Below are 21,079 nucleotides of genomic sequence, written 5' to 3'. Positions count from 1 at the left end.
GTGTCTTCCCTGCCGCCTTGAAAGAGGCGGTGGTGAGGCCTCTCCTCAAGAAACCTTCCCTGGACCCGGCAGTGTTGGCAAATTATCGTCCAGTCTCCAACCTTCGCTTCGTTGCGAAGGTTGTTGAGAGTGTGGTAGCGCGACAGCTCCCCCAGTACCTGGATGAATCGTCGTATCTGGATCCATTCCAGTCGGGCTTCAGGCCTGGGTACAGCACGGAAACTGCATTGGTCGCGTTGGTTGATGATCTCTGGAGGGCTCGGGACAGGGGTTGTTCCTCTGTCCTGGTCCTATTAGACCTCTCAGCGGCTTTTGATACCATCGACCATGGTATCATGCTGCACCGGCTAGAGGAGTTAGGGGTGGGGGGCACCATCCTACGGTGGTTCTCCTTTCTCTCTGACCGGTCGCAGTCTGTGTTGACAGGGGGGCAGAGGTCGACCCCGAGGCCCCTTGTATGTGGGGTGCCACAAGGGTCGGTCCTCTCGCCCCTTCTGTTCAACATTTATGTGAAGCCACTGGGTGAGATCATCCGTGGTTTTGGGGTGAAGTACCACCAGTACGCTGATGATACTCAGCTGTACATCTCCACCCCGGACCACCCCAATGATGCCCTTGAAGTGATGTCCCGGTGCCTGGAGGCCGTGCGGATCTGGATGGGGAGAAACAGACTCAGGCTCAACCCATCCAAGACCGAGTGGCTGTGGTTTCCGACATCCCGATATAGTCAGTTGGTGCCATCACTGACTATTGGGGGCGAGTCACTGGCCCCCACGGAGAGGGTTCGCAACTTGGGTGTCCTCCTGGACTCACGGCTGTCTTTAGAAGAGCACATGACGACCGTGGCCAGGGGGACTTTTTTATCAGGTCGCCAGTTGCGTCCCTTTCTGGATCGGGACTCGTTAAATACGGTCACTCATGCTCTCGTTACTTCCCGCTTGGACTACTGCAATGCTCTCTACATGGGGCTCCCCTTGAGGAGCACCCGGAGGCTCCAGCTGGTCCAGAATGCGGCCGCGCGGGTGGTTATGGGAGCGACGTGGCGCTCCCATGTGACCCCCCTCCTGCGCGAGCTGCACTGGCTCCCGGTGGTCTTCCGGGTGCGCTTCAAGGTTTTGGTTACCACCTTTAGAGCGCTCCATGGCATCGGACCAGGGTATCTACGAGACCGCCTTCTGCTACCAATAGCCTCTCACCGACCAGTACGCTCCCATAGAGAGGGGCTCCTCAGGGTGCCGTCGGCCAAACAGTGTCGACTGGCGGCCCCCAGGGGGAGAGCCTTCTCTGTGGGGGCACCTACCATCTGGAACGAGCTCCCCCCAGAGATACGGAAGATCCCGGACCTGCGCACATTTCGCCGTGCTCTCAAAACTTTTCTATTTCAGCAAGCTGGCCTGGCCTAACTCCCATCTTTTAAATTTTTAAATTTTTTAATTCGTGATTTTACAAATTTGGTGTTTTAATCTGTGTTTCGGCCGAAATATTTAATAATTTTAAGGGATTTTTTAATATTTGTATTATCTGTATTTTATCTTGGCTGTTCACCGCCCTGAGTCCTTCGGGAGTAGGGCGGTATAGAAATTTGATTAATTAATAAATAAATAAATAAATAATGCCCTAGAACTTGATTTCTTTTCATTTTTTCTTTGTTCAAAATTTTAACAAGTCTCTTTTATAAATCCAATATAGGAAAATTATCCAGGTTGCTCTTTTAGCTTCTTACTTAGATATTCCTTTTAACCAGCGAGTTTTATTTATACATCCAGTGAATTGAATACTGAGGAAGTCAAACATTAGGTCCTAATGCGTATCTGGCACTAACATTTCTACTATTTTTAAACAAACAGCTTACCTGAGTGATTGTGTCCGGTTGATAAATGGCTGGCAAGGTGGTGGAGGAACATATATTATTGGTTCCTCAGTAACTACCATGAGTGCTTTGTTATCCGAAACTGATGGCTTATATCTAGGAAATAATTTTTTAAAATATTTAACATTGTACATCTATTTTAAAATAAATGTATTATACAGACAAGTAGTAAATTAAAAAAGAGAATGGCATCTGTGAAACTAATAAAATAGTTCAACCAATGAAATAAAGGTAAAGGTAAAATAGATTAAAATCAAGCAGGATACAAAATCTTTTGTTCATTCAGTAAAAACATATGACTGAGTGCCTCATAATATTTTCCTTCCGACTTCCGGCTGATGTCGCGTCAATATCAAATGCAGGGAACGGGTCTCTACATTCCCTGTGCTGAGTTCTCCGTGTTTGTGGGCTCCGAGAGGAGCCAAAGTCCCCTTGTAGGGGCGGTGAACCTAAGGAGGGGCGCCCTGAGAGGTCACGGAAGAGATTGCAACTCTCCTGCTGAACCCCAGGCTTTTTTCCCTCTATGCCACAGTGAGGAGAAGAGGCAGCTTAAAGATGGCTGCCATGAAGCTGGGACAGCCAAGAAACATCTAAGAACTGTACTGGAGTGGAGTTGTTGAACAGTGTCTGGAACTGGGTGAGAAGAATCCTTTTGTCAGGTTTTGAGGTCGTCTCAAATAAATTGCATTTCAAACAAAGTCTTTGATGAAAAAAAACTCCCATTTATTAAGCACAACATTCTAATTCCGACTCCATCGTAGCCAACACTGACTTCCAGACCCAAAACCCTCTCTTTCCGTTCCCCATTCCCCTGCACTCATTGGCCATCTTTCAAGTCACTCTACCCCTAATCTACTGCTCCAGCTCAAAGGAATTTCCCCCCTCCCATCCCATCTCCTAGGGGATATTATCTCCAGGGAAAATAAGTAGGTGAAAAGTCAAACATCCCTTTCCAGACGCCTCCGCTTCTCCTTATGTCAGCACTAGAGTAAATGCAGCTTGAAGTGCTGACACTTTATTTAAAACTCAACCCCAAAAGAATATCCAGGAAAAGAGAGGCTCACTTCTATTTTAAAAGCAGTGATTTAACATTTTGAGAAGAATTTCAAAATTGAAGGAAAAAGAATCAAAGGGAGAAAGGCAAAAACCTTTAAAAATACAGAAAATTGGATTTTTAAATTGGACAGGCGTTGTTTTGGATAGGCATTTTAAAATGCTGGAACTATTTACTTAAAAAACTAATATCTTTATATTTTGGGTTGTTACCATTAAAATTGGATAAAACTTAATACTGAAATTTGAGTGCCACCTGCTGACAAAAGGAAGGCATAACACATTCCCAAAATCTTGGAAATACTTGACTATTCGAGATTTAAATGTGAGAATAATAATAATAACTATTATTAAAGTGACCCCTGAAGACATCAACTTTATTATTAAAGTGACCCCTGAAGACATCAACACAAGACTGAATTTATAGAGGGACTTATGAAGGTTCTGGAAAAATTCTTGGAACTATCCAGAGGAACAGGTCGATCAGCTTTGGGATATAAAGATTCATGAATACTGAACTTTTTGAGAAGTGACTTTAGGTTTGAATATATGGTTTTTGGATTATTGGACAAAAGAGGGACAAAATAAAACTAAACGAGATGCTCCACCAGCAAGAAGAGAGTGGATTTGGGGAGAAACGGCATTGTTAATTCAAAGTATTAAGGATATTTTGACAAGAAGCTACAAGGAGTATGAATAAAATGCAGATCATAGATGGAGAGCTGGAAAACATGATACAAAGGACAAGGAGTGACCAAGATGCCCAGGAAGAGGAGAAGCCAATTGAAAGAGTAGATGAAAAAACAGAATAGAAAAACCAACAAATAAAACGAGATGACAAAAAGGAGATAACTACAAAAACAACAATGACTGATGAAATAAGCTTTTTTGGGAGAGAGATAGGGGCAAGAGTAGATCGTTTGAAAATTAGACAATGGAATAGGGCAGAGAAGGGAGAAATGTTTAACATGATGGGTCAAGATACAGACAAAGATCCAAGAGAGGAATATGGGAGGCAAACTAAGAAAAGAACAATTAAAGCTTTAAAGCGGGCAAGAGACGATGGATAGAAAGGGAATATTTTTAAATATAATAGTGGCATAATTAAAAGTTAGAATAGGGATGCAAAATAGAGGAGGGGATTAATGGAATACACATTTTTATATAATAAAGTGAAGTAATAACAAGAGGGGAAATCAGAATTTGAATGATGGTATTATCAAGTATGCTTGAATAATATAGTGATTGGCATAAATATAACATATTGAAATATTGAATAATTAAATAATGGAAGATTATAATTTAACATAAATATGTGTATTATTATTAGAACCATATAAGCTTGCTAAATGTAATAAATATGATTAATAATATTTTATTTGTATATTTATACAAAGTCAGCTTATTGCCCCCACAAACTGGGTCCTCATTTAACCTACCTTAGAAAGGATGGAAGGCTGAGTCAACCTTGAGCCTTGGAGAGATTCGAACCAGCAGTAAATTGCAGGCAGCTGTGTTAATAACAGGGTGCTTTAAACCACTGTAGTACCAAGGCTCTTTTAAATATACAAAAGTATGAAGGCTATTGCTTAACGCACTGTAAGCCGCCCTGAGTCTCCGGAGAAGGGCGGTATATAAATCAAATTTTTTTAAAAAAAAAAAATATTTTATTTGTTGTAAAAGGAATGACACCCAGAATATGGTCATTGGCATAAAAATAACATACAGTATTGAAATATTGAATAATTAAACAATGAAAGATTATAACTTAACATAAGTATGTGTACTATTACCAGAATTATATAAGCTTGTCAAATGTACTAAACATGGTTAATATTATTTTATTGGTACTAAAATGTAAAACACTCAGGTGCCACACTGTTCATGCAGTGATATGTTTTTAAAAAAATAAAAAAATAAAAAACTTGAAAAAAAATATTTTCCTTCAGAAAATGATAAGATATGAACCAGCTGATATCACTGTTAAATGGATTCACCATTGACTGAATTACCACAGCAAAAGAATGCTCATTCATGCCCCCCCCCCCATCCCAGCTGGGAGGAAAGTACTGAGTGAAGTCTCAAGAGTTTAGGATTCTTATCACTGACTCGATTAAGAGATTTCATATCAAATTTGGAAATGACACAAACTGGGATGGGAGTAATATTGTTGAGATAAGACAGTAGTTTAGAAAAAATAAAAGAAAGAATTGGCCTGAAAAAAATAGGGTTGATTTCAACAGGGAAGGGAATACAATTATGCATCTGGATTGAAAAGGAACACATGTTTGTTTTATTTGTTTTATTAGATTTATATACTGCCCTACTCCCGAAGGACTCAGGGCGGTGAACAGGCACAAAATAAAATGCATAGATACAAAAGTTAAAAGACATAATTAAAACCAGATTAAATAATTTAGCCTGAGACAATTAAAAAATCCCAATAATTTAAAACAGATTAAAATTTCGATTTAAAAGAATTTTAAAACAGGGGAGAAAATTAGGCCAGGCCAGCTTGCTGGAATAGAAGAATCTTAAGAGCACAGCGGAAAGTGTGTAGATCCGGGATCCTCCGTATCTCTGGGGGGAGCTCGTTTCAGATAGTGGGTGCCCCCATAGAGAAGGCCCTCCCCCTGGGGGCCGCCAGTCGACATTGTTTAGCTGACGGCACCCGGAGGAACCCCTCTCTATGAGAGCGTACTGGCCGGTGGGAGGCTGCTTGGGTAGTAGGCGGTCCTGTAAATAACCAGGTCCTAAGCCATGGAGCGCTCTAAAGGTGTTAACCAAAAGCTTGAAGTGCACCCGGAAGACCACCGGGAGCCAGTGCAGCTCGCGCAGGAGAGGTGTCACACGGGAGCGCCATGTTGCTCCCATAACCACCCGCGCGGCCACACTCTGCGCCAGTTGGAGCCTCTGGGTGTTCCTCAAGGGGAGCCCCATGTAGAGAGCGTTGCAGTAGTCCAGGCGGGAAGTGACGAGGGCATGAGTGACTGTGTGTAGGGAGTCCCGATCCAGAAAGGGACGCACCTGGCGAATCAGGTGAACCTGATGAAAAATCCTCCTGGTCACGGCCGTCAAGTGCTCTTCTAAAGACAGCCGTGAATCCAGGAGGACACCCAAGTTGCGAGCCCTCTCCGTGGGGGCCAGCGATTCGCTCCCAATAGTCAGCGATGGCGTCAACTGACTATATCGGGACGTCGGAAACCACAGCCACTTGGTCTTGGATGGGTTGAACCTGAGCCTGTTCCTCCCCATCCAGATCCGCACGGCCTCCAGACACCGGGACATCACTTCAAGGGCATCGTTGGGGTGGTCCGGGGTGGAGATGTACAGCTGTGTGTCATCAGCGTACTGGTGGTACTTCACCCTGAAACCACGGATGATCTCGCCCAGCAGCTTTACATAAATGTTGAACAAAAGGGGCGAGAGGACCGACCCTTGTGGCACCCCACATATGAGGGGCCTTGGGGTCGACCTCTGTCCCCCTGCCAACACAGACTGCAACCGGTCAGAGAGAAAGGAGAACCACCGTAATACAGTGCCCCCCATCCCTAACTCTTCCAATCGGTGCAGCATGATACCATGGTCGATGGTATCAAAAGCCGCTGAGAGGTCTAATAGGACCAGGACAGAGGAACAACCCCTGTCCCAACCCCTCCAGAGATCATCAACCAATGCGACCAATGCCGTTTCCGAGCTGTACCCAGGCCTGAAGCCCGACTGGAACGGATCCAGATATGTCATTTCATCCAGGTACTGGGGGAGCTGTCACCCAACCACACTCAACAACCTTCGCAACAAAACGAAGGTTGGAGACCGGACGATAATTAGCCAACACTGCCGGGTCCAGGGAAGGCTTCTTGAGGAGAGGCCTCACCACCGCCTCTTTCAAGGTGGCGGGGAAGTCACCCTCACCCAACGAAGCATTTATAATCCCCTGGAGCCAGCCTCGCGTCACCTCCCGGGAAGCCAGCACTAACCAGGAGGGGCACAGGTCCAATAAACATGTGGTCGCGTTCAGTCCACCCAGAATCCTGTCCATGTCGTCAGGGGTCACAGGATCAAACTCATCCCAGATAACATTCTCAAGACCTGCCTCAGTCAACCCCCCTGGAACTACCCATTCGGAGTCCAGATCTTCCCGAATCTGAGTGATTTTGTCATAGATATTGAACAAAATCCTCGGCTCTACCCTCCAAGGGGTCCTCCCGCACTTCCTGGTGGAGCAGGGAGCGGGTCACCCTAAACAGGGTGGCCGGGCGGTTATCTGATGACGTAATAAGAGCAGCAAAATATGTACATTTTCTGCTTTTATTGCCACTAGGTAATTCTTAATATGAGATCTTACCAGTATCCGGTCGAATTCAGAAAGACTGGCCCTCCAACTACTCTCTAGGCGTCTTTTCCAGCGCTTCATCTCCCTCAGCTCCTCAGTGAACCAAGGAGCTAGGTGAGATTGGCGCCGGGTCAGAGGCCGCAAAGGCACGACCCGATCCAGAGCTCCAGCGGCCGCCCTATCCCAGGCGGCCACTAGGTCCCTAGTCGAGGCGTGTGCCAGAGCCTCAGGAAATGGCCCAAGCTCCATCTGGAATCTATCAGGTTCCATCAGGTGCCTGGGGCGGTACCATCTTACTGGCTCTGCCTCCCTGCGACGGGGTATAGCGGTTCGAAGGTCAAGGCGAAGGAGAGAGTGATCCGACCATGACAAGGGCTTGGTGACTATATCCCCTATCTCAAGATCACTCAACCACTGTCCAGAGACAAAAATCAGGTCCAGTGTGTTTCCCCCTGTGTGGGTAGGGCCATGAATTAACTGGGTCAGGTCCATAGCTGTCATGGAAGCCATGAACTCCCGAGCCACCTCCGACATCTCACCCACAGATGGCAGGTTGAAATCCCCCATGACCATAAGTCTGGGGGTATCAACTGCCACCGCAGCGATAACATCAAGGAGCTCGGGCAGGGCTGCTGCCACGTGGCAGGGAGCCAGGTACATGATCAGCAAGCCCATCTGAACCCCATGACCCCACTTCACAAGGTGGGACTCACAGCCGGCCGTCTGAGGAACAGTGGCCTCCCTCGGTCTCAGACCTTCTTTAATAATAACCGCTACTCCCCCGCCCCTGCCCTGTGACCTCGGCCGATGGAATGCAAGGAAACCTGGCGAGCACATTTCCACGAGGGGAACCCCCCCCTCCTGGCCCAACCAGGTCTCCGTAATACCTGCCAGGTCCGCTCCCCCCTCACCAATTAAGTCACAGATGAGGGGGGCTTTATTTACTACGGACCTGGCATTGCACAGCATCAGCCGGAGGGCCGGGCCCTGAGGGTCTGTGCAACCTGGGGAACGGGTGGAGCCTTGGGGGCCGGAGCGCACCACGGCTTGTAAACAGCGGGTGTGCACTCCCCTAACTCGATATGGCCCCCTGCTCCCGCCATATCTACCCCTCCCACTCACGGTAGTGATGTTCAAAGCACTATCTGGACAAACTCTGACTCCCCCCTCGACCCCAGGATCCCCACCTCCCACGCCGTGCTTTCTTGCCAGGCCCGCCCCTCCCCTTAGTGGGCTATCCCCCATGCCCACAACCCGCATTCCAATCAAACCCTCCCCCTCCCTAGAATCCCTTAAAAATTTAACTAAAAATTTGCAGAAAGTGCAGAAAGAAATGGAAAACTGGAAAAAGCTACAACTATCATTACTGGGAAGGATTGCAGTAATAAAAATGAATGTATTACCTAGGTTTTTATTTTTGTTTCAAATGATACCAGTGCTTAAGAAAGATGCAAACTTGATGGAATGGCAGAAAGGGGTTAATACCTTTATCTGGGGTGGGAAGAAACCAAGAGTGAAATTGAAAATTATACAGGATGTACGGGAGAGAGGAGGTCTTAAAATGCCTAATTTAAGATTGTACTGTGAAGCAGCCGTTTTATCTCAAATTAGCGATTGGTTTAACTTAACTGAAGAAAGAATGTTAAATATAGAAGGTTATGATTTGTTATATGGATGGCATGCTTATCTGTTATATGAAAAAAAAGTGGATAAAGTGTTTAAGGGGCATATACTTAGAAATGCGTTGCTGAGGGTTTGGAAAAAGTATCAATATTAGTTAAATTATAAAATACCCATATGGGCAAATCCCAGACATGCAATAGAAAATATAAGTATAGAGCAAAAAACAGAGGTGATTACTTATAAAGAGCTTCTTTTTTTGGAAAGGGGTAAACTGCAATTGAAATCTTTAGATGTATTAAAAGAAGAAGGAATAATTTATACTTGGTTTCAGTATGGTCAGCTTCAAGCTAGATGGAGGGAAGACCAAAAAATTGGTGTTATGCAAAATGAGGAAAATCTGGTGAAACAGATTAGAGATCAAAGTCAGATGCATATTAAAAGGTTGTATAATGCTTTATTGGAAATAGATTCAGAAACAGAATTGGTTAAGGATTGTATGATAAAATGGGCACAAAATTTTCAGGAACCAGTGATGATGGAAACATGGGAAAAGATTTGGGTTAGAAATGTTAAATTTACACAAGCACAAAATTTGAGAGAAAATTTTTATAAAATGTTTTATAGACGGCATTTAGATCCTAAGAAATTATCATGTATGTATTCGAATTTGCAAGCTAAATGTTGGAGATGTGAATGTGATGATGCAACTTATTATCATATATGGTGGACTTGTAAGAAAATCAAGGCATTTTGGATAAAATTTGATGGGTGATGCAGAACATTCTGAAAAAAAGGTTGAAATTTACTCCTCAATTGTTCTTATTGGGCATAACGACGGATTGTACAGTATTAGAGACTAAATTGATTTTGAACTTCATATCAGCAGCCAGGCTGTTGGTAGCGCAATACTGGAAGAAGGACTCTTTGCCTACTATTGAAGAGTGGATACTGAAAGTAACGAACCTAGCAGAAATGGCGAAAATCTCAGCGTATTTGAAGGACTATAAACAAGAAAGATACGTATTGGAATGGAGAATATATTGATTATATTCAAAATAAGTATCAGACAAGAAAATATCAAATAACTTATGAATGAATGCTAAGTACTAGAAGTATTATATTATCTATAGTGGAGTTAAGGCTTCAGGGGGGGATCTAGTAGTCTAAGGATAGATGGTTTAATTTGGCTTATGATTGTTAATTGAAATACCTTGTATTTTGCTCTGGGAAGTCTGTGGGGGAGGGTGGGTTGAGGGGAGGGAAAGGGAGGGGGGAATATTGGGGGGAAATTTTTTTCTTTTTGTAAAACTTTTCAATTAAAAAAAAATTTTAACTAAAAATTTGAATAAAAGACCCCTCAACCCCCTAGTTTTCACATGCCACGTGTAGGATGGGGAAGGCCTATCTTGGCAATAGTACATGTGAAAAGACTCTGCATACCTTTGGTACTCACAAGTTAAATATGAAGCAGCAATGCATTACAGCTGTTAAAAAAGTAAATGATATATTGGGATGCATTAACAGGAGCACAGAATCCAAATCATAAGAAGTAATTGTTCCAGTCTACTCTGCCTTGGTCAACCCCACTAAGGGCACTGTATCTAGTTCGAGGCACCATCACTTGAAAAGGATGGTGTTCCTCCAAATAGGGACAGGTTAAGAGGAAGGCTACTAAGATAGTGAGGGGTTTCAAAACAGGCCCTATGAGGAACCTTTAAAACATCTGGGTATATTTAGCCTATAGAATAAAAAACTAGGCAGAAATATGACAGCAGTCTTCAAATACCTGAAGGACAGTCACACAGAAGGAGTGACTGTGGAAATAAAGAATAAACTTATTCTTTATTTCCACAGGAGGCAGGCCCAGAATCAATTGGTTAAAAAACCTCTAAGGAAGTAGGTCCAGGTTACAACTTATAAATATATGAACTTTCAGCCAGTAGAACAAGATGCTGTATGAAGTGCAGAGTTCTTCACTGGAGATCTTCAAACAGAGCCTTTAATGACCGTCTGTCAGAGATGTTCTAATAGATTCTATGTTGTTGGAGAAGATGACATCTGAGCCCATTTCTAACATTATGATTATGCAAAGAATGCATCTATGTTCACTGCATAAACCCTTGCAGCTGAAAATTCTACAGGAGAGTTATTACTCCCCTCTCCAAGTATCTCTATTTCAAGAATCCAGCATTTGAAACTGGCAAAACAACAACAACTGAAAAATAGATTTGGAAATGTTTTTCACTGTTACCTGAAAAGCGAGAAGTTTGGAAGAAGTACTGTATGAGCTACAGCAAGGCAAGGGCAATTCCTACAGTTTACCAGAAGCCAGTATACAAGTCTGAAATAACTGAGAATATCAAGACACAGTCTGCAAGGATGCAAAAGCTCAAAAGGGTGAGCAAGAAAAGGAAAAGACAATGCCTGGCTAAAAAAATTGGACTGAGAATCAGCCACGTGTATGACCACACAAGAATTCTTGGAACATTAGGAAGGGCAGGCTCAGTCAAACAGAACATGGGGGAATCAGAGCTGGGATTAGGTGGAACATAGTCAAGAAAATAATGAGGCAGTGGGTGTAAAAGAAATACATCACAGCAGTGCAATATGAGCTCTCAGAATCAAGCACAGAAAGAAGAAGAAAAAGATGCAAAACAGATGAGGCATTAGCAAAAGAGTGAGCTGGCTATTCTAAATAGAAGAGTAGCTGTTGGTGAAGTACTAACCAGCACCTGGAATCTAAGATGTCGGCCAGGGAGTAGATAGTCAAATCAAATGAACCAAAATATTACAAATTTAGCGATGAAGTATGCTGATATTACACATGTGAGGAAGAGAGAATGGGAAATTCTATTCTTCTACCCCAAAAGGCCTCTGTTTCAGAAAGTTCAAACACAAACAATATTGGCTTTCTTTCAACACTCATGCCTGTGCATAGTTTACGATACAGAATTTTAATTGTAAAGACATTACAAACAGTCTCATTTTACTGCCTGCTTTCAAAATATTTTCAACTATTTATGCTTTTGGCACATCTGTAGCTATCTTGGAAATGAAAGACTCTGTTAGATTTGAATCACCTATTAGCTGAAAATGCCAAATTTCAATCAGAAGATGATTAAGTGCACATTTACTTAATGCCTAAAGTACACTTCTGCAACAAGCCAACAAGAACATTTGCAAACAATCAATGGACATCATCCTAGGCAATTGAGGGACCAGACAGCAACCACAGGCACACTTAAAAATCTCAGGATCAGAAGAGTTATTCTTTTAGAAATGTTCACGTAGCCACCCATAGGAAGGGATCTTCTTCTGAGCTGCAAGTGGAAATTGCACTCTAATGTCACACTGACATCTCTGGGGTAATGCAGGAGTCATTGACTACAACAATTCAGCCCAAAATGTCTGTTCTAAACAAGACAATTGTTAAGTGATTTTTGCCCTATTTTACAACAGTTGCCCTATTTTTTGGCCACAGTTTTTAAGTGAATCATTACAGTTGTTAAGTTAGTAACAAGGTTGCTAACTGAATCTGGCTTCCCAACTGATTTTGCTTAACAGAAGGTCACAAAAGGTAAACAAATGACCCCAAGATACTCCAACAGCCATAAATGAGCCAGTTGCCAAGAATCTGAATTTTGATCACATAACCACGGGGATGCTGCAACAGTCAAAAGTGTGAAAAACGATAAGTCACCTTTTTCAGAGCTATTGTAACTTTGAATGGTCACTAAATGAATGGTTGTAAGTCAAGGACTACCTGAATTGCCTGAAACCAACAAAGCTATTATGTTCTTGATGCTCTCTGAGCTTGATGGCTTTCTTGCAGTTATTCCATAACCAACCAAGGTAACAATCATCATCATAAGAGCTGACAGATAATGAAATATCTGCAAAACAATCAAGCTTAAAAGAATGCCAAGAACCTGAGTTACATGTGTTCTCTCCATAGCACTGAGGGGCACCAGGAAGGGAAATGTACAGTTTAAAACATTTTGGATTAAGATCTTAATCAACATTAAATATTTGATGGTAGCATTTTGGAACATTCAAATAGATATTTGCATGCTTTTCTGTTGTTTTTCCTTTCCCCCCAATCATTTCTTCATTTTCCAAAAGAGTATGATTACTACTACTACTACTTCCTTATATATTCCTTCTCTGGTAAATACTCCTTTTATGGCTGTTGTGACACACTTCCTTTGTATTTGTTTTATCCACACTATAATAGAGTAGCACACAATTTCCAATCCAGCAAACTTCTTTCCAAAAAGTACCAATACTTTCAAATTTTTCAAAGTAATAAAGTTAAAATGATGTAATAAATTAACTAATTAATTTAATTTCATTGAAATATGGCTTAAAATTAAACAAAATTTACTTTTCATCTCAGGCCAACTATGTTTTGAACTATGTTCCAAATTGTCACTAAAAGTTCAAATACAGCTTTCTACCTTACAAATAGCTGAGCACTCCTCCTGCTAGAGGTTTTGCTGGGTTCCTTTATTTTTTGTAAATATACAATGTAAATTCTTATGAACAGACTGCATCCTTGTTTTCCCCACTGTTATACCCAGTGTTGATCCTCTGTAGCATTAATGCTACTGGATTATTACTCTCTGTGAAGTAATATAATAGGAAGAGGAAACCCTTTGCTTCAAACCATTCTCTGAGCATTCCTTAGCAATTCAGCATAGATTCACTCTTCACAAGGAGAATTTCTTTCTTCACTTAATTAAGGTCAGTTAAACAATTAAACAATACTGTTTCTCTCTCCCTCAGCATGTTACAGAAAAATCATCCTCTTCCAACCCTGGGGCCTAGTCTTCTGAACTGCTTAGAACAATTTGCCCAGGCAAATTGGGAAAGCTCTGGGGAAAACAAACAATAAAATGCCTCTACATTCGGCATGCCCCCTTGGCAAGTAAGAGCAGGATTTTCCATTGGCTTTTCATATTCATCTTAAACTCTGTGCTAGTCCTACTAACAGAGAAAAAGCATATTAAAATAAAAGTAAAATGAATTCCCATTCCAAAAGTATATGCCAGTAAACCCAGACTTGCCCTGAGAAGGTCTTCTTAGATCATGGCTCTAAACAGCAAAAGATGAACTGTTTTCCAGGCTATAAATTGATATGGATCTGTCTCAGCACAGAAAGAAAACTCCCAATGCTTTTCCAAGTTCACTACATAGAATGCTTGCTATGTCCAAAGAAAATAATAAGATTATTTTCCAGACAAAGGTTCCAGCAGTGCGAATGCCCTTTTAAAAAACTTGGTTATTTGAACAAAATGCTTCAGAACAGGCCTATTTGGAATGGGAAAAGCCTACATCTCAGAAGATGTCAAGTTTCCAATAATGTTAGACTGATTCATCTGGGAAAAACAAAGTTGTTTCATAAAAAATGAGGGAGACAGCAAGATGCTGGGACACAAACATTTCTAAGATGCACATCAACTAAAACTAGAAGAGATTTCTGCTGAAATATATTTGTCCTTTTGCAGAACGAAGCATTAGAGTAAGGAACAGGAAGCCTTCCTGATACTTCTGGACTCCACGTACTTTTCCACTGACCACTTCTACAATTGTAGCCCAACAACAATTGGAAAAGCACAGAATACAAAGCCCTACTTTACACTGAAGCTGAAGAATTGAATGATAGTTTTTGTACCTATAAACTAGCTTTCAGCCCCCAGACAAAATACAGGTAGTCCTTGACTTATAACAGTTAATTTTGTAACCGTTCAAAGTTACCACAGCACTAAAAATGTGACTTACGACTGTTTTTCAGTTATGACCTTTGCAGCATCCCCATGACCATGTGTTCAAAATTCAGATGCTTGGCAACTGGTTCATATTTATGACCATTGCTGTGTCCCAAGGTCTCATGTGATCACCTTTTGCGACCTTCTGACAAGTCAATGGTAAAGCCAGATTCACTTAACAACTGTTAATAAGTTGATAAGTTAAGTTACTAACTTATCAACTGCAGTGATTCACTTAACAACTGTGGCAAGAAAGGTTGTAAAATAGGGCAAATTCACTTAACAAATGTCTTAATAACAGAAGTTTTTGGCTCAATTGTGTTCGTAAGTGGAGGACTACCTGTATTAACCAAAACACTCTCCCCTTTTATCTTTTCCTCTAGATAAGCAGCAAGTTCAGATGCTCAGTGAAACCATTAACACAATATCAAATAATATGCAACTTCATTTTATTTTAAAACTATGTATTGAGCAGTTCCTGTTAAAACTTGCAGCATTTTGTAGCAGCTGAAGGTTCTTAGCACATATTTTAGATCTGACAAATACATACAGAACTATGGCAAGATCAGTTTTATGCAGGATATCAACTCTTCTTGGAAAAGACAGCACTTCTCTGTTAAGTAGTGAGAACAGGAATTTCACAGCAGCACAAATACTCCCCAACTTGTAAGATCAGATTTTGGGATAAGGCACATAGTACTGATGGGAAATTGTGTCTTGTTACTTTACAACATTTCTGAGACATAATATACACAGCTATTAGCTATATATATATATATATATATATATATATATATATATATATATACAGCTATTAACAGATGAAAATAGTCTGTATCATTAAAAAAACCAATTATGGACCCTTAAGTAGTAATAAGCAACACATTAGCCGTTTGTTACATTTGTATATGTAGGCTATTGCAAACTGGAAGACACTAAAGTATAAAGTTTTATGCTTACCCGCCATTATTCTTGCCATCTGTTTCCTGAGGCCTACTTGCAGAAAATTCAAGAAGATGTCGACTTTGGTAGCTAGTGCTGGCAAGATGTTCAGTAGAATCAGGTCCCCATTCAAACCCACTGAAAGAAAGAGACATAGTAGTTTAAATTTAGTACATCTTCATGTCGAATCCTGCATAAATTCATGGTGGTACACATGAAAAAACCAAAATGTGAGGTTTATGTACTGGTCAGGTGAGATCCACTTGATTCTCCGAGGAGCTGAGAGAGATGAAGCGCCGGAAAAGACGCCTAGAGAGCGATTGGAGGGCCAGTCGTTCCGAATCCGACTTGACACTGGTAAGATCTCATATTAAGACCTACTTAGTGACGATAAAAGCGGCGAAATCTAGCTATTTTGCCACTCTTATCGCGTCATCAGATAACCGCCCAGCCGTCCTGTTCAGGGTGACCCGCTCCCTTCTCCATCTGGGAGCGCGGGAGGACCCCTTGCAGGGCCGAGCTGAGGATTTTGTACAGTATCTGGATGATAAAATAACTCAGATTCGGGAAGACTTGGCCGCTGACTGGGTTAGTTCAGACGAGATGACTGAGGCAGGCCTTGAGAGTGTTATCTGGGAGGAGTTCGATCCTGTGGCTCCCGAGGACATGGACAGGATCTTCGGACGGCTGAACGCGACATGTTTATTGGACCCGTGTCCCTCCTGGTTGGTGCTGGCTTCCGGGGAGGTTACACGAGACTGGCTCCAGGGAATTATCAACGCTTCTTTGAGTGAGGGTGTCCTGCCGGCCACCTTGAAAGAGGCGGTGGTGAGGCCTCTCCTCAAGAAGCCATCCCTGGATCCGGCTGTTTTGGCTAACTATCGTCCAGTCTCCAACCTTCGCTTTATTGCGAAGGTTGTTGAGAGTGTGGTAGCACGACAGCTTCCCCAGTACCTGGATGAAGCTGTCTATTTGGATCCGCTCCAGTCCGGCTTCAGACCTGGGTACAGCACGGAAACGGCATTGGTCGCGTTGGTGGATGATCTCTAGAGGGCTCGGGATAGGGGTTACTCCTCTATCCTGGTCCTGTTAGACCTCTCAGCGGCTTTTGATACCATCGACCATGGTATCATGTTGCGCTGGCTGGAGGGACTGGGAGTGGGGGGCACCATTTTGCGGTGGTTCTCCTCCTATCTCTCCGACCGGTCGCAATCCGTGTTGACAGGGGGGCAGCGGTCGACCCCAAGGCGCCTTGTTTGTGGGGTGCCACAAGAGTCGGTCCTCTCGCCCCTCCTGTTCAACATTTATGTGAAGCCGCTGGGTGAGATCATCCGTGGTTTTGGGGTGGAGTTCCATCAGTACACTGAAGATACTCAGCTGTACATCTCCACCCCAGACCATCCCAACGATGCCTTGGAAGTGATGTCCCAGTGCCTGGAGGCCGTGTGGGTCTGGATGGGGAGAAACAGGCTTCGACTCAACCCTTCCAAGACCGAGTGGCTGTGGCTGCCGGCGTCCCGGTATAGCCAGCTGACGCCATCGCTGGTTATTGGGGGCGAATCACTGGCCCCCACGGAAAGGGCCCGCAACTTGGGCATCCTCCTGGACAACGGCTGTCTTTAGAAGGGCATATGATGGCCGTGGCCAGGGGGGCTTTTTATCAGGTTCGCCTGATACGCCAGTTGCGCCCCTTTCTGGATCGGGACTCCCTACGCACGGTCACTCAAGCACTCGTCACCTCTCGTCTGGACTATTGTAATGCTCTCTACATGGGGCTCCCCTTGGGGTACACCCGGAGGCTCCAACTGGTGCAGAATGCGGCCGCGCGGGGGATTATGGAAGCGACGGGGCGCACCCATGTGACTTCTCTCCTGCACGAGCTGCATTGGCTTCCGGTGGACTTCCGGGTGCACTTCAAGGTGTTGGTGATCACCTTTAAAGCGCTCCATGGCTTAGGGCCAGGGTACTTACGGGACTGCCTTCTGCCACCAATAGCCTCCCACTGGCCAGTTCGCTCCCACAGAGAGGGCCTCCTCAAGGTGCCGTCAGCCAGACAATGCCGGCTGGCGACCCCCAGGAGGAAAGCCTTCTCTGTGGTGGCACCTACCCTTTGGAACAATCTACCCCCAGAGATACGATTCGTCAGGCCCTAAAAACTTATTTTTTTCAATTAGCCGGTCTGTCTTGATTTTATGGTTGGTTTTAAAATTTGATACGGATTTTAAATTGATAAATTTTAAACTACGGGCCAAATTTATCTAATTATTTTAAATCTATTTTTAACTGTAACTTTATGTATAAATGTTTTTATTTTGGCTGTTCACCGCCCTGAGTCCGAAAGGAGAAGGGCGGTATAGAAGTTTGAATAATAAATAAATAAATAAATAAATAAGTGGGTAGTCCTTAAGGTACCAGGATACCAATCATATGTCTAGATTTTTAATTCTACTCAGAAGCCTATTGGTAGCCACTTAAAGCCCTGGAGTTATGTGCAAACAGTGGCGCTTTTCTGTTAACAAGTGGACTGCTACGTTTTTGGACCCACCAAGTAGTTTTCATAGGCAGACCTATGTAGTATATGTTGCAATAATATAACCTGGGGGAAACAAGCATGTACATCACTGTTGCCAGGGCCTGATTCTCCAGAAAGGGTGCAAATGAGACACCATCTGAAAATGGGCACAGAGCACCACCACCCCCAATTGGTAGCCTTTATCTGCCTATTCAAAGGGTTGTTGTGAATTGAGAAGGATGCCCATGCTATGAATCTGGTCCTTCAGGGAGAACATTATTGTTTCCAAAGCTTCCACTGGAATGAAGAGAGGTCCAGGGAGAGTTCTCCTCCCCTTTTATTGTTGAATCTAGGCCAATGTTTTGAGCCCAAGCTAATTTCCCCAAGTCTTGTAGCTCAGAAATAGGCAACATTTTGTGATTTTTATTTAAAAAAAAACCAAAGGCAGTTGAGGATTCTAGCAATAAGAATATAGCTAGATTAAGGCTTTGGGAGACTCATATAACTTAACTTGTCTTCCATTTTTGGAAGACAAAGCTGGCATTTGACCATAAGCTTTCTAGGATATATTCACAAAAGTGAACACCTTACTTTAAAAATCTGTCATATACAGAACCAAGCATAACCTGTTTCCTTTTATAAACATAGGAAAAACAATTTTAAAAAAGAACAAGTTTATATTTGTAGCCATGAGAACAATCTTGGAGCTGAATATCTTCTGGGAATAACAATCCAATACTACAGTAGGGGGCTGGATGCTAAAACAAATGAAGAACAGTTGCAGGACTTGGGTTTATCTAGTCTAATGAAAAAAAAAGGGCCAAGGTGACATTATAGAAGTCTTCCAATATTTGACGGCCTGCCACAAAGAACAAGAGCTCAATCTATTTTCCAAAGCACCAGAAGGCAAGACATGAAATAATGGATGGAAACTAATCAAGGAGAGAAGCAATCTAGAACTAAGGGGAAATTTCCTAACAGTGAGAACAATTAACTGGCTTGCTTTCAGAAGTTGTGGGTTCCTTCACCGAAGGCTTTTAAGAAGAGACTGGACAGCCACTTGTCTGGAATGATCTAGGGCAGGGGTGTCAAATTCACATCGTCACAGCAGCATCATGTGACATATCAGGACATTTCCCCCTTTGCTAAACTGGCCATGGGCGTGGCCAGCGCGTGACCCATCCGGCCTGCAGGCCAGGAGTTTGACAGCCCTGATTTAAGGTCTCCTGCTGGAGCAGAGGATTGGACTAGAAGACCTCTAAGGTCCCTTCCAACTCTGTTACTCTGTTACCTGTTACATATGGCAGTGCAAACGTATCATCTATCTGCAATTCAATAGGGAGCTGGCTCTGTTGCCAGGATGATATAGCTACCGCAGCAACAACAACAAAAAAAACCTCAACAAACCAAGCAATTGTTCTTGTAATCTATGAGGATAATATTCATCGCTTTAATTATTGTGTGTAGACAGTGCGTTGTCCCTTGCACTTAATTTTAATAATCCAGTACATTGAAAAAAACAGTCTTGTTCTTTAAATAAAGTCTAGTTGGAACTATTCACAAATAATTTCTTATATGGTCAAAAACCTAGTTGTCCCTCTTGAAATGGAACAAATCTTTTGCATGAGCCTCAGACAGGATTCCAGATTCCTAGTCAGTGACTTCATTCACCACATAAGAGAGTTCCTGACAAGAGTTGTAGCCTCTTCAGCAAGAAACTTTCTATTATACTAAACATGGAAGTTAACTTTGAGCCAAACATGAAGAAGCAGCAAAGACAATTTCTCCCCAGATACTGCACATAAAAAAGTATGTTCAACTGTACTGCTACTGACATTAGCACATAGAAGAGATAACAATGGCTTCCTGAAAGTCAAATTCAGCAAATCAAGGACCAACTTCAGGGCTCCTTTTGAGCTATATGGCTCACTGAGTCATGCTTAGCAACAAAATGGAATGAGTAGATAGAAAGAGGAAAAGAAGAACCCACAGCAAGGAGCCTGATCAGCAACATACTCATTTGCCCAACATCATTCAGTGCTTAGTTCTACTCTACCTTCTCTGGGCCACATATTATTTTGACAAATTGGAAGGCTATATTTCCAGCTAGCAGAACTGGTTTATGATTTCTATATCTGGCTAAAAACAAGCTCTGTTCAAGTAAAAAAACCAGATACGGTATTTTTCATTTAAATTGTACAGTAACTGCTTTGCTCCCGCCAACAATGATATCATCCTAAACACACGTTAGTTATAAAAGTTTTCTAGGGACAAAACAATCCTGAAATTGGGGCTGGAAAGTTTAAGCAGTATAAATGAAAAACTGATGAGGCAGACAAATGCCAGGAGAAAGATCTTTCCCTTTCCAGACAAACCTTCCACAAAAGCCTTGAAATGGACAATACCATAGCACAGCACAGAACAGAATAGAATAACAGAGTTGGAAGGGACCTTGGACATCTTCTAGTCCAACCCACTGCTTAGGCAGGAAACCCTATACCATTTCAGACAAATGGTTATCCAATCTCTTCTTAAAAACCTCCAGTGTTGGAGCATTTACAACTTATGGAGGCAAGTTGTTCCACTGATTAATTGTTCTGTCAGAAAATTTCTCCTTAGTTCTAGCTTGCTTCTCTCCTTGATTAGTTTCCACCCATTGCTTCTTGTCCTGCCTTTAGGTGCTTTGGAGAATAGCTTGACTCCCTCTTCTTTGAGGGAAATACTGGAATACGGCTTCATGTCACCCCAGTCCTTCTTTTCATCAAACTAGACATGCCCAATTCCAGCAACCGTTCTATGTTTTAGCCTCCAGTCCCATAATCATCTTTGTTGCTCTTCTCTGCACTCTTTCTAGAGTCTCCACATATTTTTTATATCGTGGCGACCAAAACTGGATGCAGTACTCCGAGTGTGACCTTACCAAGGCATTATAAAGTGGCATTAACACTTCACGTGATCTTGATCATGAATTGTTT

General features: G+C 42.7%; 1 protein-coding gene across 7 annotated transcripts in view; it reads right to left on the bottom strand.

Annotated features, from left to right (window-relative positions):
* Nucleotides 1-21,079, bottom strand: part of ATF6 (activating transcription factor 6) — a 111,951-nt gene that overhangs the window by 60,123 nt on the left and 30,749 nt on the right. For all 7 annotated transcript variants that reach the window (XM_034409792.3, XM_034409796.3, XM_034409791.3 and 4 more), the window contains 2 exons: nucleotides 15,611-15,730; nucleotides 1,853-1,966 (listed from right to left, as the gene is read on the bottom strand). In XM_034409792.3, the coding sequence (XP_034265683.2) occupies nucleotides 1,853-1,966; nucleotides 15,611-15,730 (234 nt within the window). The remainder of the gene's footprint in view (nucleotides 1-1,852; nucleotides 1,967-15,610; nucleotides 15,731-21,079) is intronic.

Source organism: Pantherophis guttatus, chromosome 3 (genome assembly GCF_059756535.1).
Source record: "Pantherophis guttatus breed Tessera chromosome 3, ASM5975653v1, whole genome shotgun sequence".
Taxonomy (NCBI): Eukaryota; Metazoa; Chordata; class Lepidosauria; order Squamata; family Colubridae; genus Pantherophis; species Pantherophis guttatus.
The sequence above is the reverse complement of the archived record's forward strand: the minus strand, read 5'-3'. Positions and strand labels throughout refer to the sequence as shown.